The sequence below is a fragment of the Polyodon spathula genome, chromosome 6 (assembly GCF_017654505.1).
Source record: "Polyodon spathula isolate WHYD16114869_AA chromosome 6, ASM1765450v1, whole genome shotgun sequence".
Taxonomy (NCBI): Eukaryota; Metazoa; Chordata; class Actinopteri; order Acipenseriformes; family Polyodontidae; genus Polyodon; species Polyodon spathula.
The window spans coordinates 64,362,467-64,389,897 of record NC_054539.1 but is presented as its reverse complement, the minus strand read 5'-3'; the positions used below and the strand labels follow the sequence as shown (position 1 = coordinate 64,389,897).

The 27,431-nt window shown below is 38.3% G+C and overlaps 1 protein-coding gene across 2 annotated transcripts in view; it reads right to left on the bottom strand.

The window, feature by feature from the left end:
* LOC121317465 (kinesin-like protein KIF3C) overlaps nucleotides 1-25,369 on the bottom strand; it is a 62,420-nt gene extending 37,051 nt beyond the window's left edge. For both annotated transcript variants that reach the window (XM_041253419.1, XM_041253420.1), the window contains exon 1: nucleotides 23,512-25,369. In XM_041253419.1, the coding sequence (XP_041109353.1) occupies nucleotides 23,512-24,921 (1,410 nt within the window). In that variant the 5' untranslated portion in view covers nucleotides 24,922-25,369. The remainder of the gene's footprint in view (nucleotides 1-23,511) is intronic.
* Between the last annotated feature and the right edge of the window lie 2,062 nt (nucleotides 25,370-27,431).

The window sequence follows — 27,431 nt, the reverse complement described above, 5'->3', positions numbered from 1 at the left end:
TCATATTGAGGTAAAGGTTATGCTTGCCTGGTTTAATAAAAAATGCATAAGCGGTTCTCTAGATATATACTTGATATACGATATGCATATGCACATTGCTTCTAGGCAATAAGATACACAATACACAATACAGAAAATACTTTCTACCCCAAAACCTGTTCTATGCTGAAGACTCACTGGGAGATGCTGAATAACAAATCTTTACACATTTCATTGCAAGCTCTAAGATGACAGAGCTGATCTACTTATGTGCCATGACTACCTGTGATCTCTGGCTGAGATAGAGGGCTGGGAATCTGTCATGTTTTTACAGAGGTGGGATGGGGGAGGAGTGGGCAAGCTTGCGCTGTGCAAACTAAAGCACATGGTTTCGTCGAGGGGAGGCTGACAAAGCTGACACCATTGATCTGTGGAAAAGTTCCCATGGCAATGGTTCTATATTGGTCTAAAAGTAGTAAATTATTTAATTTTACCCATAAAACTTGGCATGGAAAGGCTTGCCAGGACTGTTACTGGTCATCCCAGTTATAGAAGCGATGTGTTTCTGAAGGAAGGATTTTTAGTAATTTCTACCTTGAAAGATTATTTAATATGGATAGTCACAGCAGCACCTTTAGATTTAACAAAACATTCTGCATACTTGCTTTCATAAATCCAACATCAGTGTCGTACTGATCTTGTATTTGCTTTTTTTTAAGTATAGTCATGCCAAAGTTATATATAAAAGACTCTTTAAATATATATATATATATATATAATTATTATATATATATATATATATATATAATATATATATTATCTATAGTATATATATATATATATATATATTCTCAGAAAAAATAATATTATGGCTGAGGTTAAACTGCAGCCCTACTGCAGTCTTTAAGAAACACCAAAAAAAAAAAAAACAACCACTGTGATATATAAACTGCATGTTTTTGGCAATTTCACAGGCACCATAATTAAATTGAATTCTAGCCACAAAAACTACAGTACAGGCATTTCCCAGAATTGAATTATATCCAATTTTGAGTTGGCCTATTCAGATTGAGGTAAGACTGCTGAGAGATGCAAACTAGTGCAAACTGGGATTCTAATGAGCATTTTTGAGTCAGTCTGAGACAAGTGTCCCTAACTGCCATCACAGTCACATCATTGTAAATGACTTTATAGACCTCAGTTGGAACTGAACGACAGAACTAGTTTCACATCCAGTTGTTAATACTGATTGAGCCCCTCAGTTCAAACACATATGCTTTGTATTAATTATAAAAATAAACAGTAAATAACAGTAAATGGGAACCACTGGATTCATAAATCTACATAAAAAGCCCAGGGGAACTCTAGCAATCTCATTAGAGATTGTGAGGGGCTAAGCATAATTTTCTTTGTCAGCTCGTGCGCAACTTTGTATTTCCCTAACTGGTGTTCCAGGATAATAATTAGAATCACTGCTTTTCAATTTTTTCACCGAAATGATCAATTAAACAGCTGTCACTGCATCGTGGGGACACTGCAGCCTCTTAAAAGTACTCTTTTGAGAAGCCGGTCCCCCAGTAAAAGACATAGGAATATCTTTTCAATATTTCTTCTCAATGAAGAGGAGATCTTTGCTACTTTATTAATGCTCCCAATTATATATTTTTTAAATCTCTTATAAGGTGAGGCCCTGAAATTGTTCTAAATTGTTAACTTATCCACTGTCTCATGGAAGGAAATCATAGTTTGTATCATTGGTAACTTAGATCTTGTTTGGTATATATACATCATTTGGTACACATTTTATAACACTGGAATAAAAAAAAAAAAATGAAATTAAATCTTTTTTTTTTTTTTTTTTTTAGGGTAAATCAATTCTTTAAAAAAAGGTAAGTGCTTCTTTGTCACTGTGTTCTATGATGCGCTGCCATTGCAGATAATACTGAATACGGTGTGTATGACCTTGAAAGAAAGGCCCACTGTGGACGTAACGATTTTGAGTTGCCCTCTGCTAAAGACAGGTGTAACGTACTGCTGACCCCTGTCTGTAACACCCTTAACCATGCTTTCATATTGCAGTGCAAATAAAAATAAACAGACAACACAGCATTGTCTCTTCAATAAATGAGTACTAATATCAAATCATCCAGCAGCACCTGCCAGCTAGATATGTTTACTGTGCAACACTACAGTGAAGTGTAATAAAGCATAGGCTGGAAATGCATACGTGTATCTAAACAGAGTCTGAGATTGGAGCCCCTGTATTTTGCAGATCAGATTTGACTCCCACACATCCTGCACTTGTTATATGACATCATGTATCCTTCCCCAAAATGCAAGCTCCCCATTTATTAAAGAAGAATGACAGTAAACCAGGATATCTTTTTTATCTTTCTTATATATATATATATATATATATATATATATATATATATATATATATATATATATATATAATATACTCTACTTTGTATGTCCACTTCATACATCCCCTGCTAGTAATAATAATGTATATAAGTTAAAGGATTTCTGTACAGAGGTGTGATATATTAGTGATGCTTACCAAATGGTTTTCACATCAGTTATTTCAAGTAAAAATAATACATTCAAGTGAAGATGATTTAAATGGTGATAAAGGACAAATGATAGATGCTCTAAGGAGTGTTTTATTAGTTTTTATTATAGCATCATAAAATGAACTATTATCAGCTTACTATACTTTATCAGGGATCCACTAACCCATAGGCATACTGTTAGACAATGAACAATGCAGCCATCATTTCCTGTGCTATTTTTACAAAACAAATCCCATAAGGTTCAGTCACAAGCAGCCAAGTGGCTAAATGTAATTTTATGCAAAGCTGACTTGGCTGCCTTCTGACTGACTGTCTCTTGGATACTGCTTTCTGATTGTATTGAGGAAAATAAATCAATAGATTAAGCAGGGAGCTGTAACTTATTCTTGCTTCACAAACTGAATCAAGATTCTGTTATTCAAAGATTTACTACATCACTTAAACATCCCACATACAACACAATACTTGCATGGTGTTACAATACTTGTATGACTTAGGTAGCAGACAGGCAAACCAATCAAAACGACACACTATGTGATGGGAGTCAGGAGCCAAATATGTATCTGATTGGGGCAAACAGTAGATCTTGTGATGCGTCAAGCCATTTTCAGGGAAAGGCTGTGACATAAATCAAAATGTACTCATCAAAACCGATGTATGAACAAGGAAATGTGACATGAATATGTCTGTAAAATGCAACCCCCGCCATGGCTATAAGAGGTTGTACAGACAGACAGACATCCCAGATTATCCCCACAATCTGATATTCTTAATAGCTTCAGCTAAAATGTAAATACCAAGTTTAATGACAATTGGATAAGCCGTTCTCCAACCAGATATATGGAATATGAAGTGAGATGCATGACCGCCTCCACTATAATCTCTTAGCTGGGGATTTCATTCCCAGGGGGCATAAAATGAATCAAGACTGAATGCACACTCACAAATTCTGTATCTTTTCCTATAATTTCTGTAACCTTACATGACAAAAGTAAAGTAGCAGGTAACTCACTCATTCATACAAAGGAATGAATATCAACCCTGAAATTGAAGTGTAACTGAGAGCTATGCAGACTGAATGATGGAGAGTGAACTAAAAGCATCTGTCTTGTAATTAGTAAAGAGCAAATTGGTGAAAAACCCTGCTGCTGATGGGAATAGCATGCTGTCAAATGATTGCCCAAGAACCCATCTGACAAGAAACCATTTAAAAGTTCTTTGAGAGCACATATATGATTTATGAGGTCCTACACTACTGCTACTCACAATGCATACAAATAGATTCTTCAGTGGCAATCTGAAAAAGTAGTAGAATTGAAAACTGTAGTGAAAAGGCATCTGCTATTTTGCTCATTGCAGGCAGGGTAGTTACAAAATTGCATGGCCACTTCAATCGTCTGCTGTGCAAAACACTTTCCTAACTGACTTTAACCATCTGTCAAGTACGGTGTGTCCCTGTATCAATGCTGGTTTAAATGTAGGATTTCTCAGCAAGGCCAGACTAGCTCATAAGAAATGACTGCCATAGAAGTAAACAATGTAGGTGTTGGCTCAGTATGGCTCAAGATGGCTTGCGGGTGACATCAGACCAGGGAGGAGACACAGTAGAGGGGTATGAAAGCACTGTTGCCCTACTTTATTATAAATGAAAAGGACTATATCCAGCATGAAGAGCAATTGTAATTAGTTATTTTCTTTACTTCACCTGCCGACTCTCGTTCTGCCCCTGAACACACCAACCCCCACGTGAGATATTCGTGCTGCTTTTATCTATAGCTGTGCTGGGATTCGATTGCTAATTAATCATTCACTTGAATCCTGGCAGAGTCTGCACGTTAACTAATTTGTGCAATCCCCGTGCCCACATACTAATACACACTTTACTCTGCACGTGAAGTGATTGTGCAATCCCTGTGTCTAAATACAAATATACATTTTAAATCATCCGTGCTCTAATAACCCATACTGTGTGCACCACTACATACATACATATAAACAATAACACCCAACATAAAACACTAAATACATACAGGGGCGGGGGTACCCCATCACACGACCCAAGGGAGAACGAGAATCTTACTGCCCATCATCTGATCCCTTCATCACTTCAACCGCAGTGACCAGTTTTCACACCAGCAGCTAAGTGACTTAAAGCCAACCCTGCAGACAACACTATCTGTTTCAAAATCTATTCTAGATAGAATTAAACGGTGAACTATGTGCTGTACAACAAGGCTATGTAACTGGTTAATGTAAGACAGTGTATTGCTAATCACTGACAGAAAGACATGCTTTAGATGGGAGAGAGACACATACACAAAGAGGGTGAGAGACAGACAAGCAAAGACATACTACATTATAGTATCAAAATCTCATAGGGTACCTTTGCAATGCTGACAGTGAGGGTTGCAGTGGTGTGGTGACGTCACGGACCAGGAAGAAGTGCAACAAAAACAGGTATGGGGCTGAAACTGCCTAAGCAGTACATTTATTAAATTGTAAATCAAAGAAACAAACGGTTTAAACAAACAAAACACACAAAAGAAAGGGCACATTGGCCAAAAGAAACAAACACAAAACTAAAAGTAATTTACACAATAACCTTGCTCGCTGTGGTAGCATTCATTAATTCGTAATCTTTTTTAATTATCCTAACAAATCTCTTCCCCACTCTCAGCCCAGAGTGGGTCTTTTATATTGTGGCTGAAGCCTTAATTACCCATTTAAACAATTACCTTATTAAGGCTCCAGCCACATTTCTACAGGCTTTTATAAGACCGGCTTTTCACCGGTCACAAATAATAAATAATATCGGATGGCTTTCGTCTGTCCGTACATAAATACAAATAATAATAAAAATAAATAATATATACTACAATAATAAAAATAAATAATATATACTACACAAGGGGTGGGCATCCTGTCACCTCCCCTGCCCCATTCTATACCTCACTCCATTCAACCTTGAATCGATGCAATGCAATTTAAAGGTCTGATTTTCATGAGAACTATAATCGTTTGTTTTTTTGTTTTTGTGATTAGGGCCCTGGACTTTAAATTACATTTATCAATTTTTTAAATCCATCTTTAAATCAACCTGTATTTGTAAAATGAAATATTTCAAGAATAATAAATACATATTTAGTTCTTCAATTCACATTTCACTGAAAATGACAAAGGGAAAACAATCTGGGCAAATACAGCACTCGCTTCCCTAGGCCTTGACATATGTGACAAAAAATGACACATTCTCGTGACAAAATGAGAAAGCAGTTCTGACAAAGCAGTTCTCTAGCAGACAAGCAGGACGTGCTGTCTCGAGAACCTAGTGTCATTGCAGCGCTACTCCAGGACCTCTAGGCTACACTACAGAACTAAAACAGCACAGCATTAATTACATGTTCTGTAGCTCCCCCAGTTACTGATAACACAGGGAGAGGCACATGGCCGGGAGAGCTTCACTATAAGATACATTGAAATTGTTGTTCCCATCTAATCCAGTGTATTTGTGTCCTATAATACATTAGCCAAACCAATCAGTGACAAGCATTCAGGAAAGTGTACCAGTCCATTAATCACATGCTGCAAGCTACATTGTTTGCATATTGATTGATGATTGATTTTATTGTGTCTAAATCACTATATATGCTTATCTTGAAGGTGGCCAGTTATCTCCAGTATCTGCACACACATCGCTAATGTAAGTTCATGTGAGTTTTGCAGATGTTCCTTCTAGCTGACCATCACTAGAACAATCTTGAACAACACTAAAATAGCAGGACTTTCTTGAGAAAACTTGCTTTTTCTTATTTTACTGAACAGTCCAGTTGCTTCATTAATATACACTGCAGTGGGTTGAAAACAAGGCAAACAGGTGAAGGCACAAACCAATCTAAATGTCAGTTAAATCTGACAACAACAGAAGAGCCTCTCAAATGTTGCATTACAGTTATTGCATTTGAGCAGTGGACTATGTTACTGATCCAGTTAAAGGTGTCATGGCTCATCAAATTGGATCTATCGCTGTAAGCTAGTCTGTCACTATAATCTGTATGAACTGATTTCCACATTATGCACAATCCAATTACCTTTTTCATGACCAGCAGTGAGGAACAAGAATGACTCCCACCAGGATAAATGAGACCAAGATCAAACACATATACACTTCCTGTATGTAACTGATTGTGACACTGGTCATTTAAACTATTATGCAAGTTCTCTTTACTTACGTTCTAACCATAGAAGACACATCAAAGTCCAGGAATGGGCTTCTATGTTGTCCCTGCTTTCCCAGAGACCTGTAGGCTGCACGCACTACTGCAATATAGTTTTACTGTAAAGTATGATTCCTTGGTGTATATTTGCTAAACAGAGGGCACATCAGGCACGTGATGCATCCTTATTAATAATCTACTATGTAGGACTTTCATTAACTTGTAATCAATCAATGTGATGGGGCTGATTCTCAAACACATAATGTGTACAGTCAACTAGGTTTCAAAACAACAGTGCTTGCTCAGTAAAGGAATGCAATGAACGAACACAAGTGAAGAATCAGCATGATCCTTTAAACACAAACCAGATGGACAAATCAGACTATATTGACTGACATGGTCCCCTAATTAGAAATAGATTGTTCCGGAAACAGAGGTACAGACTGTAACCGTCAACAGTGACTCAATCGTGATTCATCTCCAGCAGAATGGATAATTGAGCCAGGATTATAAAATAATACATGATGCAATCAGGAAATTTATTTAACCCTCACCACCCCATCTTTGTTTAATTTGTAGAAAAGAGAGCTAAATGGGTAATTTCTTTTTTTCGTAGTTTGCGTTACCTACTCACACACTTTATTGTACAAAATGACAAATTACAAATGTTATATGGTATATAAATAGAAAATAGATAAACACACAGAACAAAGAATTCCAGATAGTCTGTCTCCGTGGTTTTCACAGTAGACTATTCATTTTCACACAGCTGGTGAAAGAAAGAAAAAAACAGGTGGGACTGGATTTAAAAGCCAATGGAAAAATGTACTATCAAACCACTGTGGATATGATGTTTAAACGTGTTTCTCATAACAAAAAAAAAAGTTTAAAAAAAAGGAAAAGGAAGGGTGATAAGCTTGTGAAATAAAGATTGTGAACTGTATACAGTTCTATTTGTGTTTGTGTGACTAATAAACGATGCACTGTTTAGACAGGCCAGATGAAACATGTGTTATTACTTTTGTGTAGTGTTACTACTTTTGTGTAGTTACTTTTGTGTAGTTACAGTAACAAACCAGGCCTGACTGTTAACCAAAGTATTCAAACAGCTGACCCTAACTATCCCTTTAATTGGGATGAGTTAACTAGGGGGACAATAACTTTTTCACACCTGAAGATTGCATCTTTGATTACCTTGCACACCAAACAAATGAAAGAAGCACCAAACTTTGGTGTCATTTTTTCTCTCAGAATCCCTCTATATACTACTACAACCCACAAAAAGATCTCACCAAATTCAATGTGGAAAATGTGAAAAAATGCAGAAAATCAGACAGGGGGGCAAATACTTTTTCACGGCACTGCATGTTTAAGAACACCACTAGGCGTGTGGATATTGGACCATATTTTAACACCCTGTTGAGTGTTATTGCATTTATAAAAAGGCATCCCCACGCTACCCCACCCCTCCCAAAGTGAAATGGTCCTCAAGTGAATCAGGCAGAGTGGTTCTAAATGTTCTGAGCTGTGCTGGTATGGTGACATATCTACACAGGTTGGAACTCTTGTTAGCCAATGAGATTGCTCCCTTTAGTCTTGCCATTTCATAACATCAATTGCTGACTGAAATGGAGCAGTGCACTGTACAGTGGGCGAACAGAGTCAGTGACAATGCTCGCTTTGTTTCTCCTTCCTTCTTCCAATCCTGTTTGGAGAGACAATGCATGTTTTCTCATGTTAACATGACTCATTAATGACGCCCTAGCGGGTCTCTATTGAGATTTGAGTGCTTTGATGGTAGAGGTCCTGTGATGCCCACGCACATCATGGCCTGATTTTCTACTCTGCAACAAAAACTAGCCATTAGACAGGCAATTTTATACTGACCCTTTGGGCAGAATAAAGTATTGTCAGTGCAATACAAACTATACCATTGAACTTTCCAGTTTCATGGGATCCTTAGCAAAATACAAAGACAGCTTACATTTTCTGTAATTTATTTGTATATATCCTATTTAATATCCTACTGCCAGGGAGGAGCGTTTCATATAACTTGTTATTGTTGTTTCTGCTTTGATGATTTACTTGACTTACTAACTGTTTGCTCTTTTTCAACCATGGGTGATACATGCTTCTGAAAAGACACACAGAACTTACATTTCTGTCTCCTCTGCAACTGTGGCAACTAAGGAATCGACTTCTAGAAAATGACCAAAGAACATGATACAACTTTAGAAGAATTAGGGACTGTCCAGGCTATATATTAGACCTGCAACCTACACAAACCTGTTTTATTTTAAACCAGAACTACAGAAAGGACAGACTGCACAAGGAAGTAGCAGAAAGCTCACCTCAAAAAACAGCCTTCCCTAGTAGGGAAATGAAACAATGTTACAATGTACTGAAAGATGATGACATGCTCCAATATAATTAGATCGAATTGCATTCAGTTATTGCTATTAGAATAGATTTTTTGGTACAATGTCGATTAATATTTAATTAATTGATTAACAAAGAATGAGACGTCTTTATTCCATCCAAAAAACTCCAGTAAAAGTAACAATTGTGTCGCTGTTTACATATAAAGAGTTAAGTGTACATGATGACAGTCCCAAGCTGATCATATACTGTCTGCAGCAATACAGCTCTGTTTAATATTGCATTCTGTCCTGCCTTGCTCTATTTACTTGCAGCTGTTCTGGGGACACACTAAACACAATCATGGACACACTGATGTAAAAAAGTCCATCCAGAGAACCACAGAACATGCAGACAAGGGAAAGGGAAGTTAGCTTAAAGAGTGAGTAGTGAGGTTCCGAAAAAAATAGATTTCCACGTCCCCACGTGTTGCTACAACTGTTTAAATAACACTATGTAACACAATTTTTGTTCCTGGGTAGTAAGTATTATTTCCTAATTGCTTATGCCTCAAAAGTATAGAAAATGGCTATTATTCCCCACAAACTTTGCTTTTGTGACCAGGACAGTGATATTTTGAAATTTACCTACTTCCAATAAGAAAACGGGCGAATTTGTGTCTTTTCGTTCACATAAAGTCAGAAGAAAACAACATCTGAATCCAAATTAACATGTATTTATACTAAAGTAATACAAACATGACTACAAAAGATTTAAAAGTGAGTAGTTTTTTGAGATTTACGATTATACTGTAAATCACTTTCACGAATCAGCCCCCAAATGTAGTCTCCCATCATGTTCTCGTTATACTGTCCTTGGTAGCGGCGTTCAAAGTCCAGTATATCCTGGTGGAAACGCTCGCCTTGCTCCTCCGAGTATGCTCCCATGTTCTCCTTGAATTTATCAAGATGAGCATCAAGGATATGGACTTTGAGGGACATCCTACAGCCCATTGTGCCGTAGTTCTTCACCAGAGTCTCAACCAGCTCCACATAGTTTTCGGCCTTGTGATTGCCCAGGAAGCCCCGAACCACTGTGACAAAGCTGTTTCAAGCCGCTTTCTCCATACTAGTGAGCTTCTTGGGGAATTCATTGCACTCCAGGATCTTCTTTATCTGTGGTCCGACGAAGACACCGGCTTTGACCTTTGCCTCAGACAGCTTAGGGAAGAAGTCTTGAAGGTACTTGAAGGCTGCCGACTCCTTATCTAGAGCTCTGACAAATTGTTTCATAAGGCCCAATTTGATGTGCAGTGGTGGCATCAGCACCTTCCGGGGGTCCAACAGTGGCTCCCACTTGACGTTGTTCCTCCCCACAGAGAATTCAGTCCGCTGTGGCCAGTCCCGCCTGTGGTAGTGCGCCTTGGTGTCCCTGCTGTCCCAAAGGCAAAGATAGCAGGGAAACTTGGTAAAAACGCCTTGGAGACCCATCAGGAATGCCACCATTGCAGCCTTTTGATGCCATCTCAGAAAAATGCAGATATGTATCCACTTAGGCAGCTGGAACTAAACTGAACTGGTGGGCTTAAGGCCCCTGCATTTATAATACTATTTATATTACTGGAAAGTTCTAGAAAGTTTTAGAAGTTACTCCAAGTTTACTCAGCACTGAATCTATCTGGAATGTTCTGGAAAATAGGTAAATTTCAAAATATCACTGTCCTGGTCACAAAAGCAAAGTTTGTGGGGAATAATAGCCATTTTCTATACTTTTGAGGCATAAGCAATTAGGAAATAACACTTACTACCCAGGAACCAAAAAAATAAAAAAAAAAAAAAAATTGTTACACAGTGTAATGTACATTTCATTGTTAACATCCTGACAACTGTTTACATATACCTGTTTCGAAGCTCTTTTCAAAATGGTCGCTCTAGTGCCCTGATTTGTTGCTAGTCAGAATGTGCTGAATATATTTGCAGGCTCCCACTACTGATCATCATTTGCTGCCACCTTTGTATGCGCAAAGATGTTAACTGATGAGCAACTATTGACTCTGTATGTCTGTGTGTATAACAGGAAGCACCCCATTTCTAAGAGTGTTATTTATTAATATTCCAGCTGTGGAGAGGTAGGAGTCAGACTGTGACCAATATGTGGGAACAGCAGGACTCCGTTCACGCTGGGACTCCTTAAGCATGTCAGGCTGAATTTACTGTTTTATTTATAACTCGTTTAACCTGGCACAGAACAGAACAGAAGCCCATAGAAAATCAGTTAACTGTTTCCCTTACAGAAGCCTTCTAGCACCACTTGGAAGTAGCTGCAATGATGGTGATACTTTTAAAGAACATGCACTTTTATTATTTCAGCAAATTACAGTTGTCATGTAAATTCAGAAAAGTAGCAACATATACCCTATCTTATGTTATACGTCAATACATGGTGTGTAGGGTTTCTCTTATTGTATATGCATTGCCATCTCTTGCAGTTTGGCCGAGAGGACCTGCAAAATGGGTAAGTCACAGTTGGAGAATCCAAAGGTAAAAATGCTCTAAAAAACACTGGAGCTACAGTTTCACGCCTAAGCTCTTCTCAAAATGTTAAAGAATCCTGTGACAGAAAGCAAATGAATCCTAGTCAACAATCTCCCTCCTGACCTGTGAGGGCACGGTATAACAGGAAGAGTGTGCTCCGGACTGGCTAGTTCAGCAATTCATTCCAGGGTCAGTCGGCCATCCAGGAAGGGGGTGGAGTCAAAATACCAGAAGTCATCGCCCTAGTACGGTAAGCGATGTGTCAATCATGGATTGGAAGAGATGTGATTGAACTAGCTATCGGAGGAGGCATGACTAAGGGTATTTCAGGGGATGTGACGATGCAATTTGTTCCTTTGTTATGGTTACATAAGGACCTATAAAGACGGCTAAACTATCTGGGAGCTGTCGTTACAAAGCCAGTATTAAACCCGGACTGCACTGCACTATTGTTCACTATAAACTTGTATTGCATCACCTGCACAAAGAGCTCTCACTACTGGATTAAGTGATCGTGTCAGTATTTGTGTGTGTTTTGTTTGGTGTCTTACTATTTTGTGACTGAACCCGGTGGTTTAACTGAGTGATACAAATTGGTGTGTAGAGCTAGATATTATTATTTATCAGCCAATAAGGAGCTGTTTAACCATGAACTGTGTTGTTTCAAGTCATTCCTGAGCACTGCATCGCCTCTGCACCTGCACACTGCAAACCACTTTGCGACACGTGGTATCAGAACATGGATATGGACGTCCAGCGATTGTGAGACCACATGACTCACTGGCTCAACCCCCTCCAGAAAACAGGAATACAACTAGGGGAAGTCATTGTGATAGAACAGTTCTGTCATGTGGTAGGGGCCGAGGCCCCGGCGTGGACATGGCACCACAATCCGGACACCCCGGAAGCCTCCATCAAGCTGGCGGAGGACTACGAGGACTACCTGACCTTATCCAGAGCTGGGGTACTCACCTATCCAGTACCATGGAGCAACCAGGTGCTGGGTTCACACCCTGCATCACCAAAACCCACTACACCACCCACACCGGGACCCAGATCCAGACCTCGCAGATCACCGACCCCAATGGGCAGCCCAACCTCCCTACCAAGGAGGTGACGGCTGGCCCCCAACTGGGGTAGATTCAATGCCCCTGACCCACTGCCTTATCAGCACTGGGACAGATATGTAACCCCAGTGTCTTCTGCCCCTCCTATCTATTCCAGGTGCCATCCTGCAGGACATACCACCTGGCTGCTCTCCCCAGCAATAAAGTGCAACGTGGCGGGATGTCATTTGGCATTGGAAGCAGGTAAGAGACAGGGAAATGGTCGTTAGGTGCCTTGTATTGTTGATGTGGTTGTCGGTAATGTGAGAACCCATGCATTAGTGGACTCAGGGTGTGAGCAGACCTTAATTCGGATAGCTCTCTTGGGCAGTGTGTCGTGGCAGCCACAAGGTCAGGTGGTGATCCCCTGTATCCATGGAGACACGGCGACATAACCCCACACTAAAACTATATATATATATAGGTAGGACTGATGTAGCGTCACCTCACAGTAGAAAAGCCAGAGCACTTGTTATTTTATTTTATTTATTTATTTATTTATTTATTTATATTTTTTAATGCAGTGATTTAGAGGACAGATCTCAAACTCCAGTGCACTAGAGAGGCCATTTTGAAAAGTGTAAAAAGTTATGAGGATGTTAACAATGAAAATAACAAGGTTATTACAGGTAGGCTATTTAAACAGTTGTAGCAACACATGGGGATGTGTAACTCTATATTTTACATCTTCAATCCTGTAATGTTCATTTCGTGTGATGCGGTGCAGTGCCCTCCTCATAATTTTTTTTATAATCCAATAAATATCTTCTCAAACATAAGAAATTGTAAAACCCCTGTATTGTTTTCCAGCATGTTAATCCGCTAACAGAGCAATATCATCACATTCAGATATTCCCTGACTGAGGTTGAACATTTGTACAACATGCAAGTTGTTTGTGATGCAAACAGTCATACAGTAAATGTGTGATAAATTATGCACACCAGTCTTTCAGTTGTAGCAACATTGGAGGATAGCAGGAATACCTCCAGCCTTTTAATAAGTTTAAAAAGTTCAGAATTGTGAATAAACCTGTTTGTCCTTTCAAAATCATCTGGGACTGTGTTCCTCCGGTTTTATGTAGGTCAGGGCTCCTAGTTCCATAGCATAAAACAGGAAAAGGCTATATATAGACAAAAGTTATTTTAAAGACAGGATATTGACTTTCTGGAAGGAGGCCAGGCATGTTTCTTTTTTTTACATACTTTGTATGTGCTGAAGTGCTCTCAGTTGGATAACCCAACTGAAAGGTGAACCTTACATCTTTACAAAGACAGAAAATGACCTCATTAAGAAAAACAAACCGTGTGGTGGGTTTTTATCATCTTTCACTTTACCTTCACCTTCAGATAGCTGGCAACTGCAGAAGAGTAAAAAGATAAAGAGAACGGACTTACAGTACTATATAAGAGCTTCCTGAAATTGTCTGATAGGAACCAGGTGAGTCATCCAGTTTTAAAGTTTTGTTTCATTTGGGCCACCGTATCACATTTGTTGCTAGTCACAATGTGCTAAACATATTTTCAGGCTCCCACTACTGACCATCATTTGCTGCCACATTTGTATGATCAAAGCTGAGCAACTAATGACTGTGAATGTCTGTGTGTATATATGTCTGTGTGTATCTGTGTGCTTGTGTGTGTGTGAGTGCGTGATTTGAAATTATTGTATCAGCTGCAATGTCACAGTTAACAGGAAGCACCCCATTTCTAAGAGTGTTATTTATTAATATTCCGGCTGTGGCGAGGTATGAGTCAGAATGTGACCGATATGTGGGAACAGCAGGACTCCGCTCACGCCGGGACTCCTGAAGGACATCAGGCTGAATTTATTGTTTTATTTATAACTCGTTTAAGCTGGCACAGAACAGAACAGAACAGATGCCCGTAGAAAATCAGTTAGCTGTTTCCCTTACAGAATCCTTCTCGCACCATTTGGAAGTAGCCGCAATGACGTTGATACAGAATATGTGCTTTTATTATTTCAGTGAATTACAGTTTTAAGCGAATTACATGTAAAATCAGAAAAGTAGCAACATAGACCCTATGTTATGTTATACGTCAATACATGGTGTGTAGGGTGTCTCTTATTGTATATGCAATGTCATCTCTTGCAGTTTGGCTGAGAGGACCTACAAAATTATAAAGCTGATTTTATCAACCTATACCCCACCTGGAAAAGTCACAGTTGGAGAATCCAGAGGTAAAAATACTATAAAAAACAATGGCGTTACAGTTTGACGCCTAAGCCCTTCTTGAAATGTTAAAGATTCCTTACCTTTTTTTTTTTTTTTTTTTTTTTTTTACATAAAATCAAAAAACAAACCTCCACAAGAGTGTCCTCTAATCCTCCGAAACTATGGCTTTTGGGAACATATCAAAAACTCTATCTTAAAACTACAATGCCCCACAATCTCTTTCAATGCAATACTAAAATCTTTAGGGTTTAGTTTTCTTCACAGCAGTCTTCCACGTTTTTGCTTCCTTCACTATAAGCCAGACACTGTCGAAAAGTCTGATTATTACTTCTGCCTCAGAATTTACGATTAGGGTTAGGGTTACTAAAGTGTTTACCAGTCCGCCTTTTTCTCGTGCATAGCCATTTGTGCTCCATGCTTTTTTGAGGCGAACAGCCAAACACCTATTTTTCCCTAAAAGCACAGTGTACTTACAAGCCTTGAAAACAAATTTCTATGACATTTCTGGTTTCCCCAACATGTTGAAAGCAATAGACTGCACACACGTGCCGCTAACTTCACAGCTCATTCTGAGCATCTTTTAGCACTGCACCACTAACTAACTTAAATAAATGTGGCTTATAGGCTACTCATGATAATACAAATTAGTGGTATAATGCAAATATGACTTTCCTGCTGTAAGTATCGCAACTTGTCAATGCGGCACCATGTGTTAATTGTCTAGGCTGCCAAATAATAATAATAATAATAAATAAATAAATAAATAAATAATAAATAAATAAATAAACACTAAAATCATTGTTTGAATTTAAAATAATATTTTATTCGCATTGTACAACAATGTGTACAATGCAGCAGCATCATTTATTTTGTGTTACCATACCGGTAGCCTATAGGCTAAAGTAAAAAGAAAGTGTGCTAGGTGTTGTTCATTTGATTTTACTACTGTACTGTATAGGCCTACTGTACAGATTTATATATTTTTTCATAATGTAATGTGTAGCCTACCCAATACACATTAGTGTAATTTCAGCACAATGATTTATACAGTTTAAATACATTGAGCACTATAAATGTATGTGTGTGTGATTGTATTGTATTTTTTTAAAACCCGACCCCTCTTAATGTCAGACAAACATATCCGGTTTAGTGAGGGGCTACTGTATGATTATCAAAATCTTTTTTGATAGAAACACATTTTTCATTCGGGGGTGAAGGTGGGGCCCCACTATAGATTCTGATGGGATTAAACTGCCTTTCATTATATATATATATATATATATATATATATATATATATATATATATATATATATATATATACACACACACACACACACACACACACACACACACACACACACACACACACCTGCATGTAACAGTGTTAAAATAGGTAAAATCAAAACGGAACAGAATGCATTATACACATGATGTTTACATTTAACAAAAACAATGTTATTTTGATTCTTGCACTCTTGCATGTATAGACATTATCCTTCGGGCACCCACTGCTGCAGCAAACCACAACTCAACTCCCACTGTGTATCCAAACAAGGTCACACTTTCTTTTCTACTGAAACAGCCACTTTTTCATTCTAGAAGTAAATGGTTATGTAATCAATGCATTATATACAAGCTGAGAAATAAGGATGTGCTTAACCTTTCACTCTCAGCTTATAAAGAAACTACCTACAGTGGTGTATGAGACACACCTTTAAGGGTCTGTGAAAGGATTGCTTTGCAGGGGTGACGTCAGAACCAGGAACAGAAACCAAAACACGCCGTGGTGCTCAGTTTATTTATTAAATAATAATAAAAGTAAAAGATTTAAACAAAACACACAACTGTAAATAAAAGGCGCATTGGCCAAAGTAAATAGACAGACAAACAAAGTGGAAGGACAGAAAACAAGTACCATGCTGGAGCTTCCAGCACAAAATAGCAATTGTTATTTGAATCTCTCCTTCTCTCTCCCGTTCTCCACTCACAGACCACAACCTCGAGTGAGTGAAAACATGAATGTTCCGAGACTCGATTGCTAATCAATCATTCAATTGGAGTCTCGGTAATTCCCTGTGCTCACATATTACACTTTAACTGCACGTGAAGTGTTGTACAATCCTCATGCCTAAATACAAATACACATTTTAAACACTTGTGCTCGTAACCCATATTTATGTCCAGTGTATTTTATACATAAACACCAACACAAACACACTACATACAACATAAAACACTAATAAACATAAAGGGGCGGGACACTCCGCGACAGGGTCCTGTTTAATTAATTAACTGTATTTCTGTAAACAATGGACTTGAGCATGTGTACTGTAAATGGGACAAAGCTGCCAATAATGGCGAAAGACCACAAAGGTCTTTGGAGAGTACAGAGCTGCGCAGAAACAGGGTAACTGCCAGACTGTTGGGAGGAGAATAGATGGGGATTTTCACTGCTGCTTATGGGACCTCATTATTTCATTGTGCAGCACAAAGCTTCCAGTGTTGAGTGCTCGTTTCATGACACATCGTGACCGTTACTCTACACAGAGAACTATGGGAAAATGTAATTACTGAATGCACCAATGCGGTTCCTTTGTTCTTTCGTCAGCACAGGCCACAGCTCAACTACACAATGACCTAAATCTGTGCAGTAATGCATTACAATTAGAATCCCTGTTTCAGCTCCTTAAGGAGGACACAATTTTTGACCACACTTGGTTTTCGATTTAGATTGTCCTTCCCAGAACGCCGGCAGTGTGTGAACTGTTCCTGTGACACAATCAAAGCCCAGTTTGAAGTGTAATACCTCATGGTACCCAGTACTCTAATCAAAGCTTAGTTTGGACTAAGAAGCAGCCTCCCACCCATGTTACAAACAACACTTTGTAGCTATCACTTCTCACATTCACCTGTCACTTCCAGCCATAGACACTGTAAACCCATCAGTATTGGCCCTTTGCACTGTGACGGTACATTAATGCAAACAAAGTGTGTCACAGCTGCAACCTTCATTTTGTTTAGTAATATAAAGCATATCAAAGTATCTTATCAATAATGAAATAAAGTGGCTAATTGATCAAACAGTTATTGTTGTGCTATGTGGTTGTGTTATTGTTGTGCTACGCGGTTGTGTTATTGTTGTGCTACGCGGTTGTGTTATTGTTGTGCTACGTGGTTGTGTTATTGTTGTGCTACGTGGTTGTGTTATTGTTGTGCTACGTGGTTGTGTTATTGTTGTGCTATGTGGTTGTGTTATTGTTGTGCTATGTGGTTAAGCTCAGTTGTATAGTGACGTTGTCATGCTGTGCAGAGCTAAGCAAAATCAGCAGTTGCACACGCAGCAGAGCAGGTAAGAAATTATATCGTCAGATGTATTTCATTTTATTACTTGTTTAGTTTTTTAGGTCTAGTTTACTATACCCCTAGTGTTTCTAGTGTACCCCTTCTGTCTGAAAGTTTTGGCTCAAGTACCCATTTACAATTTTCCCTCTATTGAATGGTACCACAGTTGCAATAAAAAGCAGAATAATCTGATTAACAAATGCAATCAATTTATTAAATCTATCACACATATATTATTTAATATATAGTTTGGGACAGACACACTGCTGGTTTAGGACAAAATACCAAACAGTAATTCTTAAAACTTTTAAGTCTTTGGATGCACAGAATCAAATGCAAGTATTTGGGAATCTCTTTGGAAAACACACTTATTCTCTTTCTATTTGGCAAAGTTATTATAAATAATCCAAAACAGTCTGCAGTGTAATTGTTTATCACATTACCATTTATGTCCCATATCTGCATAATTATGTGTGCCATTTAAAATGTTTACAGCATCAAAAACATTAATTATTAAAGTCAACATAAAAATGACCCAAAGGGGCTCTGGTCAACTTTCTGTCGCTTTGGACTTTCTGTAGACTCTTTTGTGATTTCTTCCTTTGTTTTTCTTTTGCAAGTGAAAAGTGCATTTTTGACTCAAGAAATGCACAGGATGCACAGGATAATCAGTGTCTAATACCACAGTGGAATTCTGCTCAATGGAAATCACGCATGTGTACAGGTGGATGATAATTTTAAAACTATAGTCAGACTGCTGCTGAACAATAATGAAATAGTTATGCACAGTGGTTTAGAGATAATATATAATACCATTAAAACAAATTAATCTAAGATTATTATTTTCTTTTATTTGCATTTTCACTTTGCATTTCTGAGTCGTTCTGCGTACACCCTATGACTGTTAGAAGTACAGCTGTTCACTGCCACTGTATTAATCTGTTAGTCTACTATTTGAAAAACCATGATTCTGTGCAGCACGATATACAGTAAGACATGACTGCTGCCTCCCCATTTTAGAACTGGTCTCTCTCGCTATCTCTCAGCAGCAAAAGCCACATTATAAAGCTGCATTAATCTCTAGAGACCATTACTTTGTACTGGAGAGAAGCAATGTGCCCATTATAGGAAAATGTATGACAGCTTCCTAGTATTAGATTTAGGCAATATGATATCTGTCAAATTAGGTTATTTGCTGGGGTCTAATCTGATCTGAAAGTACTTTAAAAAAAAAAAAAACAGAATCCTGAAGAGAATTAGAAAATATGGTCAAGAACTATAGCATAAGTAAGGAGAGAGACACCCCACACCCACCCACACCCACCCACCCACACAATTCATATGTACACATGCACATTCACACACAAACACTAAGGGCTAGATGTACTAAAGTGTTGCAGATGTCACAATAGTCGCAAACCTAATGTACTAAACAATGCTGTTAGAGACTTTTTAGAGAATAATTTGTGGTTGAGCCTTAGATGAATATGTAATTTGGGCGTTCCAGCATAAATTTCCAAAAGTGGGGTGGTGCAAATGAGGGTTCTCAAATATTGTAATGAGATGTACTAAAGCTGCAGACAATTGCGACGCTTACAATTGCATCAATGTGTTAAGAACTTTTGAAAGCTCGTTTTAAACAGTTGCAATTAGCAAACCTTTAAAAAAAACACATCTCCTAACCGTGACTGCAGCAAGGAGACAACATTCTCTTCAGCAAGATGGAGTGATTTGTAGGATGAGAAGAGAAAGGGTATTTCGAACCCACATTACCCTCTTTGAATTAAATGAAGACTAAATTAAGCACAGGTACAGGCTCGGCAGCCTATATAATTGTTGAGCTGCTGTCTGAATTCTATTAATATGCAGGTGGTTTGTAATTGTGCACAACTTAGCACTGCACCACTGATTAACTTAAATACAAACTGAAAGTATACATTTGGCTTATAGGCTACTCATGATTATATGAATTATTAGTATAATGTAAAATCTGTTTCTGGTCCCTTGAAATTTGCATTAATGAGAATTGACTGTCCCCCTGTAAGTAACTTGTCAATAAGGCACCATGATCTATTTTATGTTAGTTGTCTAGGCTACTAAGTAATTTTTTTAAAATTTAGAATCTTCAATTATTTTAAAATTTCTCCCAATTTGGAATGCCCAATTATTATTATCATTTTTCTCCTTCACCACTGCGATTCCCCACACAGCTCAGGGACCCGAGGGTCAGTGGGTGTCGATCCCATGGACCAATCACGACAATAACTTTGGACAGCAAGCATCCTGCCACCGAACAGAAATCCCTTCATGTACTCTTTACTACATACGTGCGCTTCTGCCTAGGACCTGTATAAATAATCTGTAAATAGACATTTGTATTTAAAGGTGCAGTACCCATTTAATTTTGACCAGTATTTTTTTGTTTGTTTTGTTGTAAATAAACTTCGTTTGACATTTCACCTGAATACCCGAACTCTCTGTGTGTCATTTCGAGGCCTGCCACAGTATGTTTGTCTGATTTTATTGTATTTTTTTAAACCCAACACCTCCTTATGTCGGATAAACATATGAGGTTTAGCGAGGGGCTACTGTATGATTACGAAAGGCTTTTTGATAGAAACATATTTTTTATTTGGGGGTGAAGGCCCCACTATAGAATCTGATTAAACTGCCTTTCATTACTTATTCAAAAAAATGTTGCACGACTCTCTCAATGCCAGAGAGGCAACAAATATTTAAATTAGTGTATTGCGGCTCTCTTCATTAACATATTTTCTCTTATTATTTATTTCTTAGCAGACACCCTTACTCAGGGACACTTAGAAAATGTATACTTTGCGAATTGTTGCAACAGAAATGCAAATTGCATTACAGACCTACCATCTACCTTCCTAAGGGTGTCCAAAGGCCAAAATGTGTTAGTCAACCTTGGACTAAAAAGTAATTTACAGAGGATGGTTTGAGACAGGAAAATGATAATGAATAGGGAAGAAATGGGCCATGAATACAACAATCATACCAACGTAGTGACAGGTTTTTACATAGTGACTGTACATCAAGCCAGCCAGATGAACTATATGTATGTGTATGGAGCAGCAGCCAGGCTGCACTCAGGGAGTGCAACAAGAATGTGTCAGTCTGGCTCTGCATTAATAGCGCCTCTATTTGTATAACTACAAGTTTTAGGAGGATTACATTTTGCTGGAAACAATTAGCATGTGTGTTGAACACTGCAGCAAATGTATGTGAAATGTACTCCAGCACTTACACGCTTACACTGTACTGACATTGAACATTTCAGCTTGTATCATTTTTTCTTTTTTTTTACACTGTCACCAAGCTCTGCTGAAGCTTGCATGCCGTCTCAATCTAATGCACCACAGAGTAATGTTCACTGGGGTAGTGGGATTGCGACTGATTCATTCTCATGAAATACATATCAGAGACAGTGGTCATATAAACACAATAAGGTTTCTCCTTATAAAAGTTTACCGCACTACTTTTGCACTGTGTTTTTTTTTTGTTTCTTTTACCATGCTTCTCCAATACATTTACCATAGTTTATCCTGGTTTGACATATTTATTATTACACTTTACCATACCTTTACGTGCATTGCAATGCTTACCTGTGCTTTACCATGCTCTCACTATGCTTTACACTTTTATATTTTTATAACGGTCATGAAGGAGAGGATCTGTGTGTCCTCCCCTCTGCCTTCTTTGCTGGATAGAGATGCCCTTTCCATTTACCAGTTGACAGACAAACTGTATCATCATTTTGTACCGAAAATGAAGGACAAGTGAATGTTAAATATTTCTTCTAAAAGGGAGCTCTCATCTTGCACATTATGGGGTTCTAAAACATCTGGACCAACATCGAAGAAAGGGTTAAAAATATAAATGAAAATATTGCAAGAGGGTACAGAAGCTAATGAGGACATTGGAGCAAATTGTCAAATCTTAGTTTGCATCTTTAAAAGATCAAGTACATTTCAAAACATTCTTAATATCACTGCAATGCCAAACGCTAGTGTCTGGATATTAAAATTGTGTGTATTCAGAAATGTTAATTCTTGCAAACAAATGTATAATATGTAAGGTACTTCTATTGGATGAGATAGCATTGATGGTTTTTAATTAAATACAAATTGCTTCACAATTGCTTCACATTTGTTATATTTCCCAAAATATAATATTCCGAAGATTTTCCTTCCTTTAGAAAGTCCTACAACTGTTTTCTTTCTCAGAATTCCCTCCTTTTTTACTGCTGGTATTTATCACTCTGCACAAGCAGGTCTTGTCTGCTGCCAGAATTTCTTCTTCTCTTTACTTAAGTTGCTGCTGATCTTACCCATCTGTGGATACACTACATTATATGGCAAATTTTGACATGTTTCTTTCAACACCTTTCAAAACACCTGTTCTAAATGTTCAGCCCAAAAGAAGAGTGGACACTCATTCAGCATGTAAGCCTGGCCCTTGAAATATATGTTCTGGTGCATAAATAAACAAGACTAAACATATAAACTGTAGAGATTAACCTAACCTCATTTTTCAAGAAAATCCAACATTCACTTGATTATACTTAGTAAAAAAAAAAGTAACAGAAGACTGTTATTAGTTAGCATTGATCAGACATGCTTGATCAATCACACTGTTATTTTATGCTTTTATGCTTATCAGACTTTACGTTTACTAAATTAACTCTTCCCAAATACTGTAACACTTAGGCTTCTTCTTTGAGTTTTGGCAGCTTACCTAAATATGTGTGTGTTACAGCTGGACAATGGCTATCCATCACCTGGGCCTGCCAATGTTTTAATGTATTACAAAATATACCCATATAACTATAGTTCCCATATCCAAAGGTGTGTTTCTGTTTTCTGGTTTCCCATGCTACTCAATTGCGCCTTTATGGACATTTCCATAAGATATGCTGGATGTACACAATAAAGGACGAATGACATTTGAATAAAACATACAACTGCTAAAAAACAAGCTATGTCCCCTAACAAATGAACATTTAACCAATAGTATTGTAAGTTTAGACCAGAAATATTATTTGGGTCACATGGTCTACAAGACAAACCAGTTGGAAAGCAAATCTTTGCCCATTCCCATTGCGGTTGGTAAGTGTGTCTGTATGTTTGTTTTAGTCAGTAACTACAGTATGTAAAAGTCCAGGCGATAGATGGTGACACTTACCTTAAATTTTGCGGTGAGCATCTCTGTGGCCTCCTGTTCTCTCCTCAGGTCATCCATCATTCTCTCCTTCTCATCCAGCAGTTTCTCCTTCTGATCAGACACCAGGTTGCGGTCGTCCAGGATGGCTGCTTTCTCCAGCTCCAGCTTCTCCTCCTGCTCCTTCAGGTAGTCGTCCACGTCCTTCTCCATGCTGTCCTCTGTCTCATCCTCCCCCTCAAGGTCTGTGACCTCCTCCCCATCCAGCATCTTCTTAATCCTCCGGCTGTTCCGTCTCCTCTTCTTGGTCAGCACCCCCCGTTTCTCCAGCTGGGTTTTCAGCCTGGCGATCTCCTCCTGGAACTCTCTCAGCAGGGCGTCTTTGGGGTCCTCATTCACACGTGGTTTGTTTTTGATGTTCTTGGCCCTGTTGGCATACCTGAGGGTGGTCAAACTCTCATCATAATTGTAGGAGGCAGGACCCAGGGTTGCAACCATGATGGTCTTGGCATTGCCTCCAAGAGAGTCTTGCAGCAGGCGGGTCAGTTTAGAGTCTCTGTAGGGTATATGGGTGCTTTTGCCATCCACCAGAGCTGATATGACATTGCCTAAAGCGGACAGGGACAGATTTATTTTAGTGGCTTCCTTGAGACGTTCCCCCCGAACACCGGTTTTGCTCTGCCGCTCACTGCCAGCCAAGTCCACCAGGTTCAATTTGCCCACCCTAATGTGGTTCTCACTATCTATGCCAGTCTCGCTGCACTCAACCGTGATTACAAAAATGGCATGGGACCTGGAACTGTGCTCATTCATGTTGGTGAACCCAATGGACCTGGCTTGGTTGCCCACGTTCATAACATGCTCTATCTCCTTGACGTTCTTGGTCACAAAAGAAGACAGATCTTTGATGTAAACTCCAGAATCTGGGTTTTCTTTGAGCTCTGGTTTTCTGGACTGGTCTTTGCATAGAAGATCTCTGATTTCCTCTTGGTATATTTCTAGATATGATGCCCTTACGAGGTACTGTTGGTTTTGGGATCTGGATATATGGGTGAAGATGTGCTCAAAGGAATTTGGGATAATACCTCTCTTTTCTGGATCCATCCATGCACCTTGCATGGTGTATGTTTTGCCAGTTCCGGTTTGTCCATAAGCAAATATGGTCCCATTGAACCCTTGCAACACGGAGTCTATAAGGGGTCTAACGGTTTCATCATACAAGTCGCTTTGCTTTGAGTTGGCATCATAGACAGCATCAAAGGTGAACGTTTTCAGCAGCTCCCCGGGTGCAGCTTTCGGGTTCCGAACAGTCACCTGGCCTAATTTCACATCCATATTCACAATTTGTTCGTGCCCTGCTGCTTCTTCTTTCTGATTCAGAGGTCGACATTTCACCACCACTTTCACGGTTTCGCAATTTTTCACTTTAGACATTGTTGCTGCTTATTAAAATAATTGCAATCCGCCGTTTAACTTTAATCGCAAAAGTCAATCATAACAATGGATTCATATGCGATCCCACAAATAGATTATAATAACAGTAACAGCAATGTTCTCGTTCTGCATCACCACAGGCTGAATGCAATACAAGTCAATCCAATACGAATAATAGACTGCTCACCATAATATCCTTCAAATGAATGATCCACGGCAAAAAAAACAAAACAAACAAACAAAAAAAAAAACAAAAAACAAAAAAACAAAACCCATATATTTATAAATCCCCTTTTCTGATTTGGAAGATCTACGGGCTGATGCTGGCAACGCCTATATTTGTGTTAGGGTCGTGTCTGTTCTGTACGCTAGTCGGTGTAAACAGCTGGTACTATCTTGCAGAAGGAGGATGCGGATGGTGCTGTCGCTGCTGCTGCTGCTGCTGCTGCTGCTAGTACTACTAGAGGAAAATTCAACCAGCCAGGTTCTCTGGCCCAGCCCACCCACACATTACCTCATTTCAGCCCCACCCAATTTTACTGCGGATCCGCGAGTCTAGGGTTGTGGGATTTGTAGGAGTTGCACACACTGAGAAAATAAATGGTGCGTTCACAGAGATCATTCTGCGCAGACTGTGTGCAGAATCTGACCAATTCAGCCAATGGTTGCGTTCACAGAGATCATTCTGCGCAGATTGTGTGCAGAATCTGACCAATTCAGCCAATGGTTACGTTCACAGAGATCATTCTGCGCAGATTGTGTGCAGAATCTGACCAATTCAGCCAATGGTTGCGTTCACAGAGATCATTCTTAGAAGATCAGATTCTGCACACAATTTGCGCAGAATGATCTCAGTGAACGCACCCATAATTTTATGGAGTCAGTACAACTGAACACATATTATTGTACACACAGTTGGAATATAGCTGTGAATATAGTACAGCAGGAGAAAGCTATTGTTCAGCTTGCAGTATTTCATTATCAGGTTATGTGTGAATTAATAACCTTCTACAGTACTGTACGGTTACAGTTTAAAGAAAATCTTTTTCAGTGGAACAAAACCTTTTTTTAGTGGAACAAAATGTTTAAAAATATTGGGTTAATTGGAAATCTTTTATTTTACAATACATATTATACAAAAATAAAACATGTTATAATTGAAAACTATATGAAATTGTTTCTCTATCCCAAAAAAAGTTAAATAACTTTTCCTTAAGCGGTATCTTGAATATCAGTCGTAATTACATGCAGATGTGTTGAACTGTACGTTCATTTACGTATTATTGTGATATTATAAAATGCAGGCAAATATAAGACTTCGTGGCAATTAAAAAACAAAGAAAGTACATCTATCGTAAATATTTAAGAAAAAGAGAATCAAAAGATAAGATAAAAGAAGCAAAATTGTACTCTTGGTAACTGTGAATATACTTTAGTTCTGAATTAAACCAATTAACAATACATAATACATATATCGCATCAGTTTATAATGCATATATTGTGAATTAAATATGTAACTACATTGTTAATATATCGTTTTCACACAATATAAGTGTAAAAGTAACTCCCTCAGCAGGCATTGAACTGTGCACTGCAGGATCCAAAATACATAAGCTGTATAACTTCCATGCAACCCGTTATTGACTATGGGAAAATTACTTTATTGGATATTTACGAAATAGTTACTTAAATATGTACTTAATACAACACAGTCATCATTTTATGCCATACTCCCGTATTGGTCAATATTACCTTGTGTCATAAATCAAGATTTAATAAAACATTGAATTAATGTATAACAGTTAATATACTCATTTTATTTACAGTGAACACAGACTAGTTAATGTGTTTTGTAGATTACCAGTTCATTATGAACTACATTATAGTCTGTGCAGGGAACATCCCTTTTGAGAAAATGAATTTGACACCTGCAGAAACTGAAATGCTCCCCCTGGTGGTGTAACCCAATGAAAATGACAGTCGTGTATATTGGATATTTGTTTATCTAGGAAACTATTCACAAAATGTATGTTACCTACCAAAAATATGCAACTTTATGATCAAAGAGGAACACATTGTAGGCAATCATATCAGAATAGGAACATATTGTACTGAGCATGCATTGGGATGCTTCCAGGCTATAGTTAAACAGGTTGGTCCAGTTTGGCGTGTCTGGTTCTTGTATCAGTTTTCTGTCCTGTTTACGTAGGAGTACTAATGGCTGTGCACTAGTTTGTGATTAATGGAATCTGTGAGAGACTCCTGAATTAAGACCCTTCATTTTTAGGATATACCTGAGCAAAGCAGAGTATTTGTCCTTTTTTCTAGGCAAATATGGGTGGATGGCAGTCGTGATGATGACTTTTTCATGGTAGTACAGTATTAGTTTTATTTGTAGGTACATTCATGGCAGGGAATGTATATTAATGTTGTGTAAAACGAGGCTGTCTAATTTATCAAGCTTCAATAAAGGGTCTTTAATGTCTTATCCAAAGTTTTTTGTAAGAGGT